Source organism: Perca flavescens, chromosome 14 (assembly GCF_004354835.1).
Source record: "Perca flavescens isolate YP-PL-M2 chromosome 14, PFLA_1.0, whole genome shotgun sequence".
Taxonomy (NCBI): Eukaryota; Metazoa; Chordata; class Actinopteri; order Perciformes; family Percidae; genus Perca; species Perca flavescens.
This window is the reverse complement of record NC_041344.1, coordinates 24,582,093-24,605,667: the sequence shown is the minus strand read 5'-3', so window position 1 is coordinate 24,605,667 and position 23,575 is coordinate 24,582,093. Positions and strand designations below refer to the sequence as shown.

Below are 23,575 nucleotides of genomic sequence, written 5' to 3'. Positions count from 1 at the left end.
GGATAGTGACATTTATGATTAGAATAGTATTTTACCAAAATAAATCAATATATATTTCAAAAATATGTCTGTGGTTATTTTAATGACTTAGAAAATACTGTACCTGTTTAAGGCTGATGCTGTGTCTCTCTGCTGAAGTCTCTGCAAAAACTGAACCTCATATTGAATTGCTTTAGCATGAAGTATATTGCAAGTTGTTCTCCCTCTGTAGACCCTGGTCTTATAGGCTACAGCTGTACAGATACTTCATTATATAAGGTTTGTCTTTGAACACAATGCATAATGTCAAATATTCTCATTTTACATTGTAGGCATACTATATATATTTTTATGTAAAGGAAATATATATATATGTGTATATATATATATATATATATATATATATATATATATAAACACACACACACACACAATGTGCTAGCCCTGCTGCATAAACAGCTGTGCACATGCCTATGTGCTCAGTGTAGCAATAGTAGCGTATAGGACAATTAAGTGTACCTCTCTAATGGTCAAACCATGCTCTGGGGCTGCAGTAGCCATGACGGATGGACTCCAATCACTTCAGGATAATAATGTTTGATTCACTTTGTCCCGTAGAACTGAATCCCAGCACCACTCATTTGACAACCGTTACTGTGCATCCATATTTATTCACAAAATACTATGTATTGTATAATATGCTGCCCCTTCCCAGTATGTGCAATGGTCAGTTTCATAACTCCAATGTAGAATAGTCCTCCTACATTTTGTATGTTTTATACATCTCATAACAGTTTCAGGTGTAGATTTTTTTAAGATCTATGATTACATCTCTCCATAAATATTTAATGACAAGAATTAAAGTAATCACAAAGTTGCATCAAGCTGATGAAAAATATACCATGATTTATACCTTTTCTATGAAATATCTATATATAGTTTATGTGCATGTTTTATGTTTTATACCTGCCTCTGTAAATCTATTTTTATTTTCACTTTAATTTTCCACTTCTACAGCTTTATTCTAAAGAGTTATTTAGATTATGTCTAAATGTATTTATATAGTTAATGTATTTAGTCTCTCACTATTATTTTCGTTCATGTTTTCTTTATTCCAATCACTTTTATAATTTTAAAGGTAAACATCGGGATTACAACGGATTAAACTTCAGAAGAAAATTATAATATGTAGGTTACAGTATATTATAATAGGAATCTACTATTATATGAACATAAATACGAAAAACACACAGTGAAAATATTGCAACATTACATCCTTAATTCGCATGGCCAATTGAAATAGAAAGAAATATTCTCATATTTTAATATAACAGCAAAAGTCAAACGCACATCTCACGCATGCGCAGAGTGGCCAGCACACCTTCGTTCCCATGTCAATTTGTAGTTAATAAATCTGAGCATCAGGGAAAGATGAACAGTAGGGTCGCTCGAGACTAATCTTGACGTCGTCGCGCAGGTTTAATTATAGCGAGTTTGCATTTTACTCTAAATCACTTTTTTATTAAGAGAGTATTATTTTTTTAGCTTTCGATAGTCATTGTTTTAAATGGCAGCATGTTACCATCTTCTAACAGGGTAAAACTTAACCGAGCGGCGTTCAAAGACATTGTTGGGCAACCAGTGCCGCGGCGGAGACGACTTCAGAAGTCGTTCAATAATGTTACAACTGACTCCACAAAACAAGAGGAAAACCAACTAGTTTCTGAACCAGTGTCGATAAAAGACACGACCTCCCTCCCTAGCAGCAATGAACCTGTCCGAACCTCTAAAACAGAACAATTGGGCCCAGAAAACGTGACCGATACAACCGGTAACATCGCTGACGGAGAGCCGGAGGAGAATTGCGTAGGTACGCAGAAGGCAGGGAGAAGAAATCATTATCAGCCATGCAAAGGGAATGGTAGTGCGGTGGTTAATGAACAACAGGGGCCGTACACTAGAGGCAAGTATCAACAGAGCAAACCAAACACCAGGAGCAAGTTGCACAGCCTCAAAAAGTTCTGCAACCTCGGACTGAGGTTTACTTGTTGGCTGTGCACTGGCTCTGCTTCAGACAGTGCATTATTTAAACGGACAGAGATCCGCCGCCGTTTAAAGCCGGGGCGCACAATCTCCACAATGTCTTCTTGTCAAATGGAGTTGAGTAGCGGGGCCCCCTTGACCACAAGCAAGGCTACAAAGAACAAGACTCTGGTCGATCTAAAGCCTAATGTGGACAAATCTTCTGGTAGTTGTAAATCCAGACATGGGAAAACTCGTGTGGCCCGTGTTGCTAAAAGTGGCAGGGACAGAGCTAGAAAGGGTGGGAGCAAAGTGAAGGCCAGGCCCAATGGGTGTGATCCTCCTCAGCCTGCTGCTGTTGCAAATACAAGACAAGTGCAAACGGGAACAAGGTCGATACCCACTGGACTGTCAAGTAAGGTGCACTTTAGGCTAAAGTCTTTAGCCGTGTTGTTTGCTTACATTTGGTTAGTTGTCCATCAGTAAGCGTGTACAATAACTGGCATAACTGTCCAGCAAAGTTTTCAATTGAGGATATTTTGGTAGTTAAAAGCTTTTAGCTAACTTTTGGCTAATTGTGTGTTGGAACGTGCCAGATGCTAAGCTAACGGCGAGGCTAAATCATACCCTCACTTAACTAATTGAAGTGTTTTCTGTCAGTGGATAACGTAGGGATAATCTATATAATAAGTAACTTAAAACATAAAAAATCAGCTAGCTACACCCCATATATATATATTTTTTTAATTTATTTTTTTAAAATACTGAATTAAATAAGATACTAACTTGGCAGCTAATAGCAGTGAGGGAACGTCCTTCATGTCAGCTCACATTAACTGCCATGTTCTGCTGAGATCCTCTGCAAAATACTAGCTTAGACCTTTAGGGGTTTTAAAAGATTGCTTTTGGTAAGCCACAGCTAGATTGTTGATTTGTTGTGTCAGACTGAGCTGGATTTACCAATTAGATTTTTTGGTTGCTTGATTTATTATAAGGCTAGTTAAACGTTACATATTTCCATTGGGATGGTGTAATTTTCTCCACTCCAGTTTACCATATTGTGACAAAGTTGATTTAAAAACATGGTTTATTGGTGTTTGCCCATTTGGGATCGTCTTATCCACAGTCCAGAAGACAGTCCCAGATAACTGATTTGCTAAACCAACAAGTTAGGAAACTAAACAGTTTGACACCGCCTCCAAGAAAGCATACAACTCACCTTTTGTGTGGCTTGTCCGAGTTTGTTTTTGACTGTGGAATGGGCTCATTACTGCTCCTTGTAGCTGATGAGGGGGTGCGGAGAGGACAACCACTGCAGCTGCACTTTTTCGGCCAACTGCAGTAGATGTTTCCCACATTATAACACTTCGTAATGTAGAGTAATGAACCCATTACGGCTTGAATGATGACAAGATGCTGCACTAGAAAAAATGGCTTTGGCAAGCCACACAAAGGTGAAATTCCTGCTTTTATCAAAAGTGTTTTTACGAGGGAAAGGACTTCACAGAGGAGGATTAACAGGTTGATTTGGCAAATGCGTGTCTTGGTAACAACTGATAAAAGCCCCTCCCCTAAGCTTTTCGTCTCATCAACTGTCTCCCACAACCGCCAAAAAACATCTTTCTATGCTGATAGATTGGGTTCTGCTTAGTGCTTATTAGTTACAGATAGGGACTGATTATCTACTTAACAATTTTTTGTTTCCACTTGCAGACATTGATAGAAATATGCACCCAAGCCCCACAGGACTTGCTGGTTCAGAAGGATCTTTGAGAAGAGCTGTCAGAGCCTCCAGCTGTGGTGACCGTAAATACGTTTACTCTCAGCAGAAGACATTGTGTGAGCAAAGACAAAAAAGCAGTAGCCCAGGGCCAGAGCAGTCTACAGTTGATTTTAAGATCAAGAAAGGAAATGCATTCACTGAGACCTCTAAGAAGATTATCATATGGATAGACCAGTATCCGAAGGTGACGCTTTGCGACATAGCTCAAAGATGTGATGCTTTTAGTCGTGATTGCGGCTATGTGTTACCGGATGTTCTCAAAACCAAGGTTGTGCGGTGCTTCAAGCAGGACATGAGAGCTTGTCCCAGAATTCAGTTTGAGAAGAGCGTCTGTCCGTCTCAGAGCCTGACTGAACAACAAAGACACCGGAAAAGACGCACAGATGTGCAGATGTCATCGAGTCATTCCACGTGTCATTCCCTCAACAGTTGGACAAGTGAAGGCTCTGCAACTTCTTCTGCTTCTTTTTTACTAGGTGGAGATACACAAAAGGGGGAGTGCAGGACTGGCATGTTGGACAGAGATGTTGAGGAGGATCCTGGTCCAGGATCTTGCCTAATGGGAGCTGAGATTCACAGGGACAAAAGAATAAAGCTTGGGGATAGTGTTAAAGATGGGAGTTTGCCATCCACTCCAAATTTAGAAATCATCTGTTGCAAAGACCCAGCAAAAACTGACTCTAGGGACGAAGAGAAAACATGCCTTTGGATGTCTGCTGACAGTCAGTCATGTTTAGAGCATGAGGTTGGGGGCAGCAGCTCTTTTGGTTCAGCTGTGGAAGAAAACGGTGTCTGCAAGAAATCTTGTAGTGAGCTTGACAATCCCACAAAAACCGATGTAGCGCAAATGTCATCAGAACTGTCCTGTCAGAGTAATGAGGTGGACACGCGTAACCTAGAGTCATTCACCTGCCAGAGAGTGAGGGCCTATCTCCAAAAAACTAAATTTTCTTGTGCACGCACATACATGTCCTGGCCCTTCTCTAACAGTGGCCAGACCCTTACAGTACATACCGGTACCACAGGCTATCCAGCCGATCCATCAGCTAGACATGACAGCAACTCTCCATTAGATCAAAATGAGCCATGTTCATCCAACAACCGAACCAATGACTTGCTCCCAGATGCACCTACAGACGCCTCTTCAGGCACAGCCCACAAGGTTTCTCAACTAAACGGAGAGAAGCGAGTAGAGGATGGAGAGAGCATTTTAGCAGGGAGAAATGAGAAAACGGATGGTAATATGTCTTCATCCTCTTTGGAGTTTGCACCTCACGTCATGGGGGCAAAAGAATCATTAGTAGGTCTTCTCTCAGATACTGCTACCCTTTCCAACCCAAGTCAGCATGGAGAAGAGTCTGACACCGACACAGTCTCGGCCTCATCTTCACCAGTTAATGGACCTGAAAGTGACAGCTCCATGTCTACCCCTTCCCCCTCATCACTTGGCCTGGTTGACTGGGAAACTGCCACTACTTTGTCTCCCGTGTCATCTCCATTTACACATGGTTTGAGCAGCCTGTCTGCCACACCATCCCCTTTCCCACCTTCATCGTCCCTACTGAAGAAAGTCAGAGGGGTTGAGTTGGCTGAGGCTCATTCTGCAAGCGCGTCACCCAAATGTACGGTCAAAGCTGTAGAAAAAGCATTGTTCTACTGTGAAGAAACCCAAATGACTTCATGGACTCCTCCAAACAACTCTGACGCCTTTGAATCATGTGATTCCTCCCTCCTGCTCCCTCAAGATGACCAAGAAAGTGACGAAGGGATTCTCACAGGCCGCAGTCCACCAATACTGGAGCCATATTATAATACAAGCCCCTTTAACCATGCTCTTTTCAAGGAGAGATCATTGCATAACATCCGCACAGAAAAGTGTGTAGAAACAGGCTCAAATGAGTTTATGCTTCCACCACTGCTCTCTCCTGTCACTTCACCACAACGGCGCCCTAGAAAAAGCCTCCTGCCCCAAAGCCCAGGCTGTTCAGATGAAGAGAAGGAAATCAACAACACCAGAAAACACAAAATATTACCTGGATGTCACACGCTACACACTGTGAATATATATAATAATGAAAACTCGGATAACCTAAATTATCTTGAGCATTGTAGTAAAGAGATGGAAGGAGTCTCAACAAATAACAATCCTATTTTAAGGGATCCTCAGTCTTCTCCAAGTAATGCCGAAGATGTGGATGATGGTAATGATGAAAAGGAAACTGGTTGTGAATATGATGTGGAACAGGGTAACAAGAAATCTGAAGAAATTCCCTCCGACCCCAAAATAAAGGAAACTCTTACCTCGGGTGCTCTGACAAAACCCAGCTCTTCTCCCAGCAGTGATGACGATGATGGTGGAGCCTTCAGTGATGAGAGACAGGCCTGCTCTACTAGAGAAGAGGGATCTAGTCCATCTGAAACAGCAAGCAGTGAAAGTGATGAAACCGATGCAGAGGCAACTGGTGATACTCAGGGCGGCATTTTGGATGAGTTCACAGCTTACGAACAGGATATCCTGCTTGTTGATGTGATCCAGGACGACCCAGAGCTGTTTGAAAACGTGCCCCAGGAAAGATTGCTGAAGCTAGGTCCCACCAGAGTTACTGAGTCCCCTAAAACCAGACCTATTGGAGTGGTGAAAACGCGGTTGCCCAAGATAGGTGAAGCATTTCTGGAGTTAAAACAAAGGTAAGCTCTCATATTTGATAGCATTTCCTTACAGTCACTGATTTTAGTTGTGTATTTAAAAATTATTACAAATGAAATAAAACTTAAATCTTATTTGTGTTTCAGCTTGACCCCAGTTCAATGCGACAGTCCTGATATCACAGGTATGACCAGTGCACCAGTAAGGGGAAAAACGGAGCAATCTCAGTCATTTTAAGAGAAAAGTTAAAAACCTCTTCAACAGAAGATGTATTTAGTGTACATTTCTGATGCTTAATTCTGCTTGCAGGCATAGCTAATGTACCTATATCAAGTTTGTAACTTTTGTGTAACCTTATGTTAAAAAAAAAAAAAAAGAAAAAGATTAGTCCTTTTTGAAAATTGAATTTGCATTGTGTGTGTGTGTGTGTGTGGAATGTGATCTATTTTATCCGAAGATCATCTCATGATTCTTTTCTTTCTTTCTTCCCGGTGTGCATTTTACAGATGAGAGCGACAGCAGGCCATGGAGACCTCAGTGTAGCAGCACCCCTTCTGAAACGCAAAGCAACACATGGCCTGCTACAGAACAGCAAACCAAAAACTTGGTAATGTAGTGGGTTTAAAGTTGTGTCATGTAGTGGACAAGTTTCCCGGGACAGTCTTTCAGCATGTTACTGCAAGGCACAAAACATAAACAGGGTATTTTCTGCAGAAATGCCCCCTGTGCCTCCCCAGACTAACATTACAAAAACTAAATAACCAAGAGTGTTTGTTACCTTTCAAAATAATAGTCCTAGCTTAAAGCTTCATTGCGTAACTTTTTGATATAAATGAACGTTTGTTACATTCAAGCCATTGCCAAAATGAGTTGCTACAAAGCTAAAGACTATCTGCTCCACACAACTCTCTCTGTATTTACTCAGTATGGCTGTGTTCAGAAGATTATGACTTTCCTGTGAAGATAATTACCTCTTCTGAAGAGTCTATCATGTTTTTTGAATCCTTGAACAGGGTCAGCCTGATGCCAACAACAATCATGTCATCAGAGTCCTGGAGAGGTAGCTGTTTGCACACGTCGCACAATGAAACATTTCTTCGGCCCACTTAATCCGTCTTTGTTTTGATGACCACTGTCTTTATGTCCTGTGATAGGGGCCGGCTCGTTCAGCCAGTAAACTCCCTCCGTAATCCCATCCCTCCACTTATTACCTCAAGAGATGGTGAGGGGTTCAAACTGGTGTCTCTTGTTTGCATGGATAATTCCTAATTTTGTCATTAATTTGCCAATGCAAATGCTACCTCCAGAGTTCCTTATTTAACTCTTGAGCTGCTGGGTATGACTGTTCCTTTGCTCCTCTGCTCTCTCCACAGTGCCATGGATCCCAAACCCAGCAAACATCACAGCATTCAAGCGACAGAAATCTAATGTTGTAAGTGTTCAAATAAAGAACAGTCACTGACAACAAAAAGGCCTCATTTATACACATTTATTGGCTTTAGCATGGATTATATTTTCTAGTTATTCCAAAGAATCGGACCAAAATGAATCCGTGCTACATATACTTAACATAAAAATCTTACTAAGTACCTAAAAGAATGCAGAATGAGGTGATATAGTTCCTACTGTATGCCAGGTATCCTCTTTTCTTTTGATATGAAGTTAGAAATTATTTTATAATGAGACTATTGTGATTTATTTTAATTATAGACAAGTTGGTATTAAGGTCTGCTTTAGAATAAATTGCGTAGCGTTGGGTATAAAATAAATAGTTTACCTTGTTTAACATTTGTTTAGTTTTATCTAAACAATGTGCATTGATGGAGGCAGACAATGAGTGCTGGAGATGTATTACAAAGACGCTCAGCTTGTTAATAATATGATATTTAATAAAAACTTGTTGAATATTCTCCTGCCACAGGCTTTTAAAAAAAAAAAAAAAAAAAAAATGTAATGTAGCAACTTCTCTCCCTCTCTAAACCCTCAGTACTGCAGGCAGTACTTCAGCGAGTCGCTGTCCTGCGGGTTCAAGATGTGTCGCTTCCAGCACGTGCCTGTGGACGGGGACGAGAAGGTACGCTCAAATAATATTTTCATAGCTTGCCAGCATCATGCCAAACAATGAACACACTGGAGCGCTTTAAGGATCTTTTACTTTCCATTTTCCTTCATCAAGTAAAGGAAATTAAGTAGACGATCAACTTTTGATTTATGAGTCAGTTATAGAACTGATGTGTAAAGCCACTGACTGGAAAGTGGAGTCATTCTTACCCTCCAGTCACATTAGCTACAAGAGACAGCGACAAAGCGACAGGTTGCCATTCATTTTCAACGGGAGTGGCAAGCGATGAGCCTGTCACTGCCACAAGCAAGGCGGGGCCGAAATAGACAAGAAGTCTATTTTATACAAATGCTGAGCGATGTGACAAAGCGGACTGCCAATTGGAGTGAGGCAGCGTGACGTATGTACGTTGGTTGCTCGAGTCAAAGAAAATCATTCAAGGGGGCGGAAACGCTTCAGGACATCGTATTTCTGTATATATCTGACATGTTTGGCATTTTATCTCATTTATTTTGTAACTTCTATCTGAAGTGACTTTTAAGACGTGCTTGAAGGTAGCACCGAGAGTTTACTGTTGCCAAGCAACCAGGAGTAGGCTAGGCATGCCCAGGAGCGCCCACAAGCGAGTGTGTGTCGCTCTCTTTTGTAGCTCATGTGACTGTAGGGTTAACGCTAAAAGCTTGCAGTTGGGTGTTGATCACAGAGGAAAACACATGCTCTGTTGTGCCATAGCTGTAATTCCACTCTAAATTTCAGAATTGTGGAGTCACCTCACTTTTCCCCCTCTTTCAGTTGTGCATTGAAACGGTGATACGGTTCACCAAAAATCCAACGTGTCTTCAAAAAGCAGGTGAGTTTTTAATGTATCTAATAATTTAACCCTAAATGGGCACAGTTTATACTGTGTTCATGGGGGATTATATATAGTGTGAATGTTACTCCTAAGCAAGTGCCTCTGTTTGAATGTCCATATCATCTCTCCCCCTAAACTCACTGTTCTCCTTTACCTTATTTTTTTTTTACTTTGCTGCATTATCTATCTACTCTACCTGTCTGACTCCATGGGTGTCTGTCTCCAGGAGCTGTGTTTACAGGCTACTACCAGAACAACCCACCAGGAGTGTACTTCTCCATGCCGGTGCTTCTGTCACTCCTCTGGGCTCTGCTCAAAGCTGGCATGGTGTCTGATGTCTTCTCAGTCCTCAGTGTCAGCTTGGATCACAAGATTGTGGTCAGTGTGGTTTTCATCCATCTTTTAACAACAATGTCATGCTGCAGTACACTGTGTAGTCCAGTAGAGGGCTATTTGGTATGTGCAGAGAAGCACTAGATGGTTACATATGGTTGCGTGTATATTCAAATAACCCATTACCACTATAGGCTTATAAATAATAATATAATATTCCCCTTTTCGTCTCTTGCTAGCCTGGCCATGAGTTCTTGCTGGCCCTCTTTAACATTGTGAGAGAAAAGGGTCTCATCGGTGTTGTACCTGAACTCATGCAGCTCACATTCAAGGTATCTCGACTTCTACACTCTTACCGTAGGGCAGTAGGATCTGTATATTATTATTTTTTGTATATGGAAAAATGTATTGTGCATATATGTTGACAGATGGCCGGTGCCGGCCTAGTGCTGAGTTTGGACTGCCTTGACTGTGTGAAAAACACTCCGGAGTTCCAGCAGACAGTCAATCCAAACTCAAGTAACTACAAGTAAGTGGATCTTCAATTCACATCGCTCTACAACAAAAGTAGTTAATTATCATCCATACTTATTTATGACTCTTATTTCTGAAATGTTGTATTATTTATTTATCTTTGTGGACAAGTTGTATAAGTGGCTTACTTAACTTAATAACTATCTTTGTATGTATCATAAAAGGTTACCCACCAGTGCACGCTTTCCAGAGTACCTGAACTTAGCCCATTCCATTGTGGAAATAGAGGTTTGTTCTTCTCTCCAGAAGATTACTTTTGTCAACTTATGACAAGGATGAAATTGTTTTGTGTTCCATCTGTCATTGTATTCAGGCCTGCCTTTATCTTTCAGCTGTGTACCAAGCAAGAGGACTGGAGGCGGATGGGGGTGGTTTTCAGGTCCATCTGCCAATCCAGCAAACATCCCAACCAAGTGGGGCGAATCAGCGGTCGCATTGCCATAGCGCTCCTGTCTGAGAGCAAAGACAAGTTGTCATTGCCCTTTGTTGCTTTCGCTGAGACAGGTGAGACCTGTGACACTATATATATATATATATATATATATATATATATATATATATATATATATATATAAAATTGCATTTGTTTCCAAAACATAATTGCTGATAATTTGATTATTCTGATTTGTAGTGTGTCAGAATGAAGGTGAGGACAGCCTGATCACAAGCTTTTTAGGCAGAATTGGAGTCTCGCTCATGTTAAGATACCACAAAACGCATCAATGGGCTAAGGTAAATAAACCGTCTTGGTGTGTTTTCACACCCTTGTCTCTTATTTACATCTGGGCCTGTATTCACAAAACCTTTTTATCTTAGCACTCGGAGGACTCCTAAATAGCACTGAAAGTTTCTAGCGTCCCTGATTTAACATGACTCGTCAAATATTTACTACATGCGGAATTCTAAGTAATGACAACAAAACTGTAGGCACATCCACATGGTACAAGCCTTCTGTGATTGTGCACCACCCCCACCCCTCCTCCACACAGTTACTTGTAGACAAGGAGGACACGGAGGCTTAAAAAAACATGATGGACTCTACAGAAGAGGTAATTATCTTCACTTGATTTTCTGCGCGCGAAAGTCGCCGGACAACACCAGTTTCTGAACATAGCCATAATGAGAATTACAGAGAGTGTTTTGTGGAGCTGATAGTCTTAATTAGCTCTGTATCCACTCTGGCAATAGCTTGAACGTAACAGACGTTCATTAATATCAAAAAGTGACGCACTAAAACTTTTAAATATGTGTGCACTTAAGTGTCAGCTTCTTACATCTGGCAGCTCATAAAAAAATTAGTAGGTATCCATATAAGAAGCCTTGTAATTATCAGACTACAATAACTGAAAGTGAGAGATGCAAACGAAAACCAAACTGGATGCAAGAACAGCTTTTATTTCTTGCCCAACTTGTGCATGAGAGGAAGGACATTATTAAAGAAAAATAATTCTAAATGTTGGCGTGATTACGAGGCGGATTGCCAGTAGCAATTGTTTGTGATTTCCTCCTAGTCACTTAGGAGTCCTCCTGACTACTTCTAACTCTTCATAGATTTAGGAACTGGTATACTCTATATACTAGAGTAGACTATACTGGAATACTCTTAGACCAAAAATGTAGAAGTCTTAAAATTAGGACTTGCACGCACAAATGTTTATTTTTAAAGTAATTCCTAAATCAACAAGTTGGGAGCTACTTTTAGTCTAAAGATGTTTTGTGAATACGGGCCCCAGATCTCTGTCTTAACCTGCCAGCCACCTCGAGTCAGGACGGCCCTGGAAATGATGTGTGTGCCTGTTGCACAACATTCATGATGCAGGGGCTGTCTTAACTTAATGGAGTTTACGTAGCCAGCTATGATCTGTGTTTTTAAATGTAAATAGCTTGCTAGGTTACATTTTAACAACTTGGTTTTTTTTAAGGTTATAATTTGTCACAGAACATAATATTCAAAGCAACACTATATAACTTTTAGCTGCAGCTGTAGTTCCAATGAGACAACCTGTAGGGGGACGGTCTTGTCTCATTGGAACTACAACTCTCATCGGGTAGTGTGAGTTGTAGTTCCAATGAGACAACCTGTAGGGGGACGGTCTAAAAGTTACATAGTGTTGCTTTAAGATGCAGCAATGTTGCTTTATTTTGTGTGTGTGCATGTAAGGGTCGTAGGGTGGTGGAGGTGCTGTCCATTTCCAAAGTCAACTACTCCACACTGAAGGGTTTGTTTGGGAATGAGGATGGAGCAACACGCTGCTACCTGGTCACCGTGGCTACTGAGCTCTTTCTCCTGAGTGGCAGCTTGGAGGGAGCTCTAAACACACTCCGAGGTAATGGCTCTGACCCTGGAGTAAATAGGTAGCCACGATTGGTTGGCCTGACCATGTAATGCATCAAAATGTAACCTGTGTTTCTACTCAGTGTAAGCACCCAGTTTTTCACCCGGGGGGGTCACATTTTCGCAACTCCATGTTGGTGACCTGTATGGCAAGCCATGTTAACATTTAATAGAACCACACTCCTATCTTATAATTACCTAATTAACATTTTTAAATCCATAATAGCATTTCTTCTATTCAAAATTATATAAGAATGGTAATTAAAGAAATCCAAAATAACATTCTTACTAGTAGAATTTTTGATTTGATTGTCAAAACTAAATTCAAGATATCTTTAAATCCTTAAAGAGAAAATTGGTTGTTTTTAACATTTAATAGCTAGACTGGATATTTTTTGCAGATATCCTTAGTTCATTTCTTTCTAAAGCCCTATTCACACGGGATTAGTACCATCTGGGGACTTCGTGGGATTTAGAAATTACCCCCCCCACACACACACACATCTGAACAGGATTTTGAGTCTGAAATGGAGTAGGACGCTGATGTAGCTTAGTCTGTTACAAACATTACAATGAATCAAGATCTTAATAGATTACCATTTAATGGTATACAACAGCCCTATGCTATTTTTTTGGATAGGTAGTTTTGTAGATGAAACTTCTATCTGTTAAAATATGCCTTTTGAAAAGTGCGTTTCACTTTTTGTTTATGCATCTCTTAATTCAGAAAACAAATGGTTCCTGAGTTCGTGCTCGTGGCCGTGTGAGCCTGCTGATCTGGAGAGCAGGAGTCGTGTGTTGATGCGTCTGGCTGAGAAAACCTCTCACAGAGACACGCTGGAGGTCCTCTGTAATCTCCCTGGGCTCAAAGAGCCAAACGGTGAGAGGGGAAAACAATATTCTCATTGCTTGTAATGTTCAGAATCCCAGTTTCATCACTTTCAGTCAAATATGCTATAATATACCTGTACGTTAAGACAAACATGTATTAGACACACAGACAACACATCCGGTTCGGCAAAGTGCTGCAAATGCGGAAATGCCTTAAACCTGCATTCTATCTTAATTCCAGCAGGGGGCGAGACGTGCGGTTGCAAAAGGAGGTCGGTTTCTGTAGAAGTCTATGAGAAAGTGACCCACTTCTCACTTGATTTATGACCTCAGTAAACATTTTCATAATGAGTTTATGGTCTCAATCGCTAGTTTTAAGTCTTCTGCAATACAGAATGATGTTCATTTTTTTGAATTATGGTCTCATTTATTTTAAAATCGGCGATAAAGCAGGGGGTGTTTTAGGGCGTGGCTGATGTGATTGCCAGTTAAAGTGTGTAACGTAAGAGTGTAAGGGCCCCTCCCTCACTCCTCCCTCTGGTCTAAAATCGTCACATCCACAACCAGGATGGCTGCGCCTGTAACGGCAAACTCGACGACTCATAGCAGATCTCCACAAACCAATGGGTGATGTCACACATGCTCTGTCCATTAATATACAGTCTATGATTAGACAGTACCAAGACCCATTTGATTGGGGCCCAGACCTGTCACTTGTTTGACTCAGTTGTGAATGACAGAAGTCAAACCTACGAGCTCACTACACTTTCCAACCATTTCATAATGACTCACGGTTCAGGGAAGTCGACTTGCTTTTTACTATAATCCTTGGCAGTAATTGCTGTAGTGTTGCTTGCCTGTCAGCAAATTTGAATAGCAAAAGTAAGCACCAAACATTGTTAGTAATTGAAATACAAGCAGCATCTGAGCAGCAATGTCTGCGGAGTGGAGAGGGGTTCACCCTAACCCATAGGTAAGTACACTAGTTGTACTGGTGGTAGGTACTAGAGCTGTCAATCTATTAAAATATTTAATCTGGATCAATCGCCAATTAATTGCAATTTTTTTATCTGTTCAAAATTTACCTTGAAGGAATAATTGTCAAGTATTTAAGTTACTCTTGTCAACATGGAAGTAGACAAATATGCACGCTTCATGCGAATGTATATATTTTTTTGTAATATAATATTTGTAATAGTCTGACATATTTATATCTCTCTGGTCATGCTTAGTGAAAATAATTGCAGTGTATGCATCCGCCTCTGTCTGTAGTCACCACTTAGCCTCACTCACTGACTTTCCCACAGCACGATCTGATTGGTTACCTATCACAAGTAATAGCCAATCAACACCACTGAAGGCTGCTGTGCCACAGACTCAAAGCTGCTCCGGTGAGCGAGCACAGCTACAGTATGTGTTGAACCTAAAAGGCAAATATATTACAAAAGTTTCAATAAGCGTCAGAATGCTCTATGCTGAAGTTGGAAAACAGAAAAAGAAAATCACGAAAGGAAAACGGTAGTTTCTGGATGTTCAGTTCTATAAGTAAGAGAGCTGCAATGAGAGAGAGGGAATGAGGTGGTGCCGGTACGCAGGCAAGCGATGTGACCTGCGACAAGATTATCATAGTTAAAATGCAGCGCAGTTACGATACAGACAATTTACAAAGCCACGGCCGAGCGACGTGTAGTTACATTTTGAAATACATGAAAAAGCCTCCGAATCTGAATTGAAAACATTTACAAGCAAACACATTTACAAAAAATAATGCCCATAACCGGTTTCAATAGATCTATCTATCTATGAATTCAACATAGATCAATCGATCGATCGCACATTGAACCTCCTTTGGACCTGTTAAAGGTCCAGTGTGTAACATGTTTAGTTATTCATTACCAAAACCTGTGTTGCCCGTTCACAAACTTGTCCTTGTTCATGAATATGTACCACCACCATCAATTCCAAATATTCCTTTTGGCTTGAAATTTTACATTTGCATTAACTAGGGTAGACGCTCCATATTCATGCGCCATCTTGAAATACGTTAGCCGGTAAGGGACATACACAACATACTCGCATTTCGCGTTTTCGTCACATCGTTGACGTCCAACTTACAGGTGCTGCTAATGGGTATCGTAGCTTCCCGGCCCCGGCAAGTTTGAAGAAGGAAACGTGGAGGACCACACGTATTCAAAATCCAAATTTCAGGAACAGGAGTCTTCTTCTTCGCCCAGAAATGGAAAAAACTATTGAAAAGAGCAAGAGCCTGGCTTTTTCATTCACTTCACTGACAAACCAGAGAACTGTACAGTTACACCTGGCTTCATGATCAATTATAACCAAACTAGCGGAAATGCAAAAAGCTAAAACAATTGTGGCCTTAAAACAAATTTGCGTTAATGCAACAATAAAGCGACCGCCCTAGTAGTTACTGTACGTAAAGCTAAAAGATAACTCCCAATGTGTTTCTGGCTACAGCCCCCAATATAATTTAATGTAATTGGATGTTTTGTTTTCCTCAGACTCGGTCGATATCTCCAGGTATGGTCCTCTGTTTAACTCTCACCTGCAAGTGTGTGTGGACCGACAGATACTTCCTGTAGCTTCAGACACTGTGGACTTCATGCTCTCTAAAAACCTGGCAGTTGACAATGCTTTGCTGCAGATGCTTTTGCAAAAACTAGGCAAGCAAAACCTCTGGCTCCGGGCTCGGGAAGTCTTCAGACGTAAGTGTAACAGTCTGGTTTGTTTGCTTCGCCACTTATATTCATACGGATCATACACACAATTTAGGAAAAGCAGAAAGGTAAGACAAATGAATGACTTTGACAGTTGTCAAACTTTTAATTCAATGGTTACACCAATGTGTGTATTCATCAGACTCTCTGAGTGTGGGGTACTACCCAGGTGTGTCGGCTCCTCCTGGTTTTATGGCCCTGATCGTCCCCTGCCGACTGGGGGAGGTGGAGCTGGCTCTCGCCTTTGAGATGTTCATCACGGTCAACGCAACAGGCATTTTCCACCTTTCAGAGACCACCACTTCCTCTCTCAGCATCACTCTCAAAAGGTAATGTGTGTGTTTGTTTGGGGGAACACTGGTTGCATGGTGTGATCTGTATTAGAGGATAGATACCCGAACCGAGCCCGCCAGGTTCGGACAGATGTTTGGACATGATGTTCGGGTTCAGGTCAGGCTCGGTCACATCAGCGCGTTAAACGTTTTAAATTTAAAAAAGCAAATTATGTAGGTGCGCGCCTGTGTTAACATGCACTTGTTGCCCCATGTGCGCTGATGCGCTCATCTGTTGACATTTCCGAAAGCCTTCTTACAGTTGCTTAATAAAAGCCGTCTTTCCACACAAACAAACGTACATGTGTCATTAGTATGAGAAAAAAAACGAGATTTTAACGGTGTCTGGCTCAGCCATAAATATCTTAATGCCTGTCGGGCTCGGGCCGGGTTCTGTTACTGCTCTGTCAGACACGGGCCGGGCTCGGACAGAAAAATGCGGCCCGATCCGCACTGTATGTACATGATGGTCCTGCTTCCTCCTCTTCCAGGACTCAAAGCTGTGAGAGCGAGTACCTCTCCGCTGGTAGCCGCATCCTCTCTGCAGCTTGCATCCCTCAGCCCAAACTAATTGTTCACTACACGGCAGTTAACTCGTCACAGGATCAAGTGTTCACACTTGACGTTTCCTCCGCTCGATGCTGGCTCCGCCACAATCATTTGTGGGCCAATGAGGTGTGGATGCACTGAACCAAACTGTTATTCCCCTGCAGTATCTGAAAGTACTTAAACTTTCCTTTCCCTGGAAACCTCATATGTTGAGAGACATCAGGTGACTCAACCAATGAAATCAGGAAAACAAACGCATGAACATTTCTGTTGGCTGTACGTTTGTAACACTAATGGTCATAATTTTAATTTAGCCTTTGACGAAGAAGCAGAAAATCACAGACGGACACCAGAACTTTACAATGTTTTATTTTTATTTTATTTATTTATTTTTAACAAAAGATAACTTTTTGTTCAAATTTGTTTCAAAATATGTTTACGGATTTTTTTTGTTAATTGTTTCCTGAAGAGTTCTTCAAGCCACTTTGTCTTTGCTATATGTCACTCAGTGTTTGTGTGCTTTACTATTTGAAAAAATAAGTCCGTTTGGGAACAGAGTCCAGCATAATTTTGTAGGATTGTTGTTGCAAGTACTAGATTTAGTTTATAATAACAATGTAAATAACATCTGAGTGTGTGTATATAGGTAAATATTTATAATGTTTAGTCATTGACAGTATTATGTTTCTGTATTATCTTGATTGTCAAAACCTCTATTGTTGCTTGTTCAAGAGCTGTGATTGACATTTTCTTTGTATGACGTTTTTATAAAAGAAAAAACCCATTGTTCTGAAGTTTTTGTTTCTTCACAAAATGAAAGAAAATACTGAAACAAATATTTTCTGGAATAAAAGTTAAAATGAAGGTAGCTAGTTAGAATTACACTGCCATTGTTTTTGTTTATATGGAAGGTATTACCAGCATCATTGCTCAATTCCAATTTCCTTCTTAATATTGTGGCTCTCTTCACAGCAGCTGCCTTAAGTCCACAAGGGAATCCGTTATTGATGACTGGTAGGGCTATTGAAGACCCCACTACTGGAAAATCAAAGTGAAAAGGGTGAACCTTTTTAGCACAATGTCCAGTTCAATGTTTGACAGTGTCCTTTTGCATTCACAGTTGATTGGACTAATGACAGTGCTCTAATTGAAGACAAAAATCTTTTGCGTTGATGTCCAGCTGACTCATGATTAGCCTATTGAGCCCTTATCCCATATGATGGTAGCTACATTTACATGGAGCCTCTCTGTCTGTACCATGGAATAATAATCAAATGGTAATTTAACCTAAATGATAATGTCCACAGGGTCCATGGCTGCTGTGACCGAGCCAGTGCGAATAGATAGCCTGGTCAATCAGAAGTCTGTTTGCGTTGCTGGTGATCCACCAGCACTGTTTAATCAGTTTTATGGTCTATATTATTCAGACCTACATGCTCTCCAGTGCCTTTTTAGTGAGAAAATGAGTTTGTAGTAGCTGAATTCTAAGCCAACACAGCCATTTTCACATAAAAAAATAAAAATGTCTTATTGGCTTAAATGCAGTTTCTCATTTCCTATGGTCACATGGTGACGTCAAAGAACTGCATATGGCTGGCATCAGCCGCCTCTCCTTGCACATCTTACCTCCGTTTCTGTGCATTTGGTTACACGTCGTCGAAGCCTAGTGTGAAGGTGTTACGGATCAACTAAACCACCAGGGGGAAGTACTGAGCTGTGGATTTTTTTATATATATACACACACACACACACACACACACACACACACACACACACACACACACACACACACACACACACACACACACACACACACACACACACACACACACACACACACACACACACACACACACACACGTGTCATGTGAGGCGAGTAGTGATGTAAGACATGATTAGCTAATAAAGATGTGTAGGTGATTAAAGAAGTGTTCAATAGGAGATGCTGGTGAAATTAGAAGAAAATAGACATCTGCCTAGATAATTGAAGTTAACCTGGATGATGGTAAAACTAATGGTAACAGTCACTTTACAACATAAAGCCCACCAATATCATAAAAACAATTGCCCAGATGCTGAAATTGCCATTCTATGGCAACAATTACAAGTCTAAGATGACCAGAGCGAAATAAAAGATCTCATTGGCGACCACTTTTGTGCGAAGCGAATATAACAAGTAACACAGACACTGATGTTGTATTATTGTAGTCCTATTCAGTGCTGCAGAAAGTGGTTACTCATAGAATCATGTAGTGCACCTCCCTCCCATTTCTACAGATATCTTAACAATTGCCAACAGCTACATCTAGATTTCCACCCATGTAGCAAAAACGTTTGTTTTAACATTAGGGGCACACATTATAACCAGGGTGTATGGGTCGTGACCCACCCCGCCCCCCTCCCGAAATCTGGGTGAATGTGTGCCTTTTCTGCATGCAAATGTCATGTAATAACTATTATTCATTTATTAGTCTTGCCACAGCATTTAACCCGGCCAGTTTTGATTAAAAATTACGCATATGGTTATTTATTTTCCTACTTCCTAATATCTTTCTGAAACTTATTAAATTGTAGATGTTGTATAGGATGTTACTTACCAAAATAATTTTTTTTTTTTTTTTTTTTGTAGATGCACTTGAGAAAATGTTTGGATGGTAATTGTTCTAGGCCTACATCCTTCACTTAAAAACACAACGTCCAAATGAAATAAATATCCTGAGTCCTAATGGTCACTGATGGTCCTTTAACTTTTCCTAGTGTGTAGTCATATCTATGGTGTGTAGTGTGTGCATGCCTCAACCTTTCTGACCCCAGTGAGCAGCGCTTGCACGCGCGTACGTGCAAAATGACCACACTCCCCTCACTGCCGTGAACGAGCGTTTGACGCACACCCCTTTCACCTCCCTAGGGCGGAAGTGGGTCCATTTTCCCCTCAATCGGATAAGAGCGGCTCGAGAACGCGCAGCCCGAGCAACGCGCAGACACGGAGCACCCACCTTATGTTAACGTTAATGTTAATTCCCCGAGAGTAAACAACGCCAACAACAACGAAGTAAGGGTCGCAATTCAAGCTCCGTTGGACCGAGTTTTTCCCAGTTGTAGGGCACCATTTTCCACGCTGCGCATTCCTCCGTGCAGGGAGCCAGAGAGGAAGGGAAAACCACCGACGGACAGAACGGGCAACGAGAGCTGGAAGCGGCCTCTTTACGAGGCGGACCGGGGAATTCACCCACAAAGGCTTGTGATAGACGTCCTGTCTGTTGTTTTGGGTGTGTCGGAGTCTCCCTGTGTTTGTTTTGATGACCAAAGGCACATTATGAGACCGTTGCTTTGATGAATAATTTACGGTCTCGCGGTCCGAGGCTCGCGTTGCGACTACCAACCCAACGTTGGCTGCGCCCGACGCCGCCTGAATGGGCCCAGATGGTGGACTAGAGAGAAAAGGCACCACGGGCCTTAATTGGGAGCGCAGGAACTAAAACAAAATTAGAAATACTTCGATACTCGTCTGGGTGCTGTTTCGTAGCCCGGTAGTCATGTTGCAGAGTCGGTGGGGGAGGAGAGACGGAGCCCCCACTACTTCCACGCCATCCAGTTTCGGGTTTATTTTATGAGCCACCATCGGACACTTTTTCTCGCTCATTGTAATCTTGCTGGTCTTATCTGAACGTGTGACGCGGATGCTTCACTCACGCCTTACACAATTGAATTGATATGATCTTAACAGCCATAGTGTTTTTCTTTTTGTTACCTCAGAACAATCTTTGAAGAACTGCCTAGCTCCTTGTTCTGCATCAGGTCAGAGTTATACAATACACAGACAAATCAGTAAGTCGATGAGCACCGTTTTCATTGTTGAACTTACTTTAATACCTCATGAATCTACCTCAAATACAACTTAATTTTCTACACAACGGGCCGATGTGTCCCCAAATAAATACCTCAACCTCATCGCTGCGCGTCTTGTAAACTGAGTCTGTATTTCGGTAATGCTGCAGATGGCTTCGTTCCCAGACACGGACCTGCAGACCTGCCCGCTCTGCAAGGAGCTGTGCGGCTCCTCTGCTCCAATTTCTTCCAGCTCTTCTACCTCTTCATCTTCCTCACATACCTCATCCTCCTCCAGCCAGACCAACAGGAGGCTCCACGTCCTGCCCTGCCTCCATGCCTTCTGCAGGCAGTGCCTGGAGGGCCAGCGCAGTCCAGGGGACCCGCTGAAGCTGCGGTGCCCCACCTGTGACCAGAAGGTGTGCATCTCTGAGGCTGGAGTGGACTCCCTGCCTTCCTCCAACTTCCTCTTCAGCAATCTGCTGGACGTGGTGGTGAGCTCTGAGGAGCAGATTCAGAACAAGAATGGCCACCACAACCACCGGGGAGGCTTAGGTGGAGGCTCCTCTGGCTTCCATCATCCTAATCATGGAGGCCTGCTGCATCCTCACCACCTGGGAGAGCCTCAGTGCAGTTCCTGCGACGAGGAGAACCCAGCCACCTCCCACTGCCTTGACTGCCAGGAGTATCTGTGTGACAACTGTGTGCGGGCACACCAGAGGGTGCGGCTGACCAAGGACCACTTCATCGAGCGCCTGGGAGAGAACCTCCACCTGGGCCGCATCAATGTCAACAACAAGCCGAGCCAGCCAGGGGTATCGGTGTCTCTCGCCCAGTCCTTGCAGAACAACTTTGCCCTGCTGTCCCTCTTCCAGGACCACATGAGCTTCTGCCAACACCATGACAATGAGGTGAGTAGAGCATAAGAATATATCTACTGCACCTAGGAAGACAGAAGACAGGCTGTATGTGTTCATTCATAAGAAAAACACATTTTATAAATGGATGGAAAATATTTGCACATCTCACAGAAGTAATAATTTTTTCTTATCTGTGTTGTTGAAAGTATAATTAATAACATGTATTACACACACCCCTATAGTGTAGTAGTGTTATGTGTGTAGTATAGAACCATACTGGGGGCCATATGGCCTTAGGTTCAAAGGGAGCTGAGTGGCTCTTCACCTAGTTCCCCTGGAGACGAACAGGCACGTGTACTGAGCTGGATTTACACACATGTATGTACACGCACGCACACACTTATAAGCATTGACACATGCAGAGTCTGGTTAATCTGTACCACACTATCCATTCAGGATAGAGAGGCCCCTGTAGTAACTGCACACATGTTTCTATGACTGTTAGAAGTTCTGTCCATGGACATATTATGGATATCTAGGTTTTCCCTGATAATGGGAAAGACAAGTTGGAACTCAGGGCCCAAAGGGCTTTTTCCAGACCATGTGATCTAGACAAAGTAAACTTCAAAGGCCTGTAAAACAGGAAAGCAGCTTTGTCTTGGTTTAGTCATATGGTCAGGAAGAATAACAAATAGCATTGGTAGGGGGTCTTGGAATGTCATTTTTGTACCACTTCTGGTTTCTGTTGAGAAGCTCAAGGAAGTTCTCCCTGCTTCTGGATAATACACTTTTTGCCCAAAAGAGCATCAATAAGAAATTATTTTGTCTAAATATAGATTTTTAAAAGTGTGGTCAGGTAAGTCTGCAAATTTTGAATGCCGAGATTACACAGTATATTTACGTGCACTCTAATCATTCACTTAATCAGATTAATCTATCCCTTAATCTATTGCAAGAGTTAAAACCATGTTAACTTTCTCACATAAACAAATTAGCAGACTTTGGGTACACATTAATCTTTCAATTTACAGTAGCATGTGTACACCTTGCTGCCTGTCAAACAGCGAAACACTTGAGACGTGACTGGATGGCATTTATTGTTCAACTGAACCTTGGAAAACATGCTGGCACTGCCCACTTAAATACTCAAAATATGTCCAGTGGTGCGATTACAGTATGGGAGTTGAGAGAGGTTCGACTTAATGAAAATCGTCTCTGTTTCACGGCCTTGTGACAACCTGTTGTATGCGTTTTGATTTCCAAGAGAAACTGCAGCAAATGGTTGTTCTCTACTCTGCTTAACTATTTAGTGCTTGTTACGATGGGCCGAATGTAAATAAAAATGCAGCAATGTCAAGTAATTCTGTCTGCAGTTCTCAAAAACTTTTAGCACCCACTAACAAAAGCCCAGATCACATTTCCAATCAACTTTTGCCACTCCCCCACCATTGCCAGTAAATAGGTGAGCCCAGTTTTCCAGTAAGGGCTACATTTCCACTCACTCACTCACTGACTGTGCTTCAGCCCTGAGGGAGGGAATGACACAGGAGAAGGCTTGTCTTTCTTTACCTATGAGCACTGAGCAAGCAGGGTCATTGTCCATCACCCAGCTCCACATCCATCATATGATAAAGGTGGTTCCTTCGTGGGGCTGCACAATTAATCGCAATTTTATCAAAATTGCAATATGGACAAGTGCAATATCCAAATTGCAGGGGGGATGCAATATTTGTTAAAGGCAAAATATGTGTGTAACCATTCTGAATGAAGTATTGTGGGGCTACAGATACGTCCTGGGCCTACAAATCCTACCCTACAGACTAAAGAAAAACCTCCGTTTGGTACAGATTCTTGCAAAAATTGCACTACATGACTATAGTACATTTTTA

General features: G+C 41.8%; 2 protein-coding genes across 4 annotated transcripts in view; both read left to right on the top strand.

Moving 5' to 3' along the window:
* Positions 1-1,359: 1,359 nt before the first annotated feature.
* topaz1 (testis and ovary specific TOPAZ 1) lies at positions 1,360-17,792 on the top strand. 3 transcript variants are annotated; one of them, XM_028597576.1, is made up of 20 exons: positions 1,360-1,849; positions 3,715-6,472; positions 6,578-6,615; positions 6,938-7,038; positions 7,445-7,491; positions 7,586-7,653; positions 7,805-7,863; positions 8,419-8,505; positions 9,286-9,343; positions 9,573-9,724; positions 9,919-10,011; positions 10,108-10,208; positions 10,378-10,441; positions 10,546-10,717; positions 10,845-10,945; positions 12,375-12,540; positions 13,276-13,428; positions 15,902-16,105; positions 16,260-16,446; positions 16,941-17,792. In XM_028597576.1, the coding sequence occupies exons 1-20, from the start codon at positions 1,555-1,557 to the stop codon at positions 17,137-17,139; spliced, it is 5,103 nt and encodes a 1,700-aa protein (XP_028453377.1). In that variant the 5' UTR covers positions 1,360-1,554; the 3' UTR covers positions 17,140-17,792. The 3 variants fall into 3 exon arrangements, with proteins under 3 accessions (XP_028453377.1, XP_028453376.1, XP_028453375.1); XM_028597575.1 differs by having other exon boundaries at positions 1,360-1,942; XM_028597574.1 differs by having other exon boundaries at positions 1,360-2,416.
* Positions 17,793-19,942: 2,150 nt separating this feature from the next.
* Positions 19,943-23,575, top strand: part of trim71 (tripartite motif containing 71, E3 ubiquitin protein ligase) — a 38,443-nt gene continuing 34,810 nt past the window's right edge. Inside the window, exon 1 of the mRNA XM_028597588.1 lies at positions 19,943-21,737. Within this exon, the coding sequence (XP_028453389.1) occupies positions 20,988-21,737 (750 nt within the window). The 5' untranslated portion in view covers positions 19,943-20,987. The remainder of the gene's footprint in view (positions 21,738-23,575) is intronic.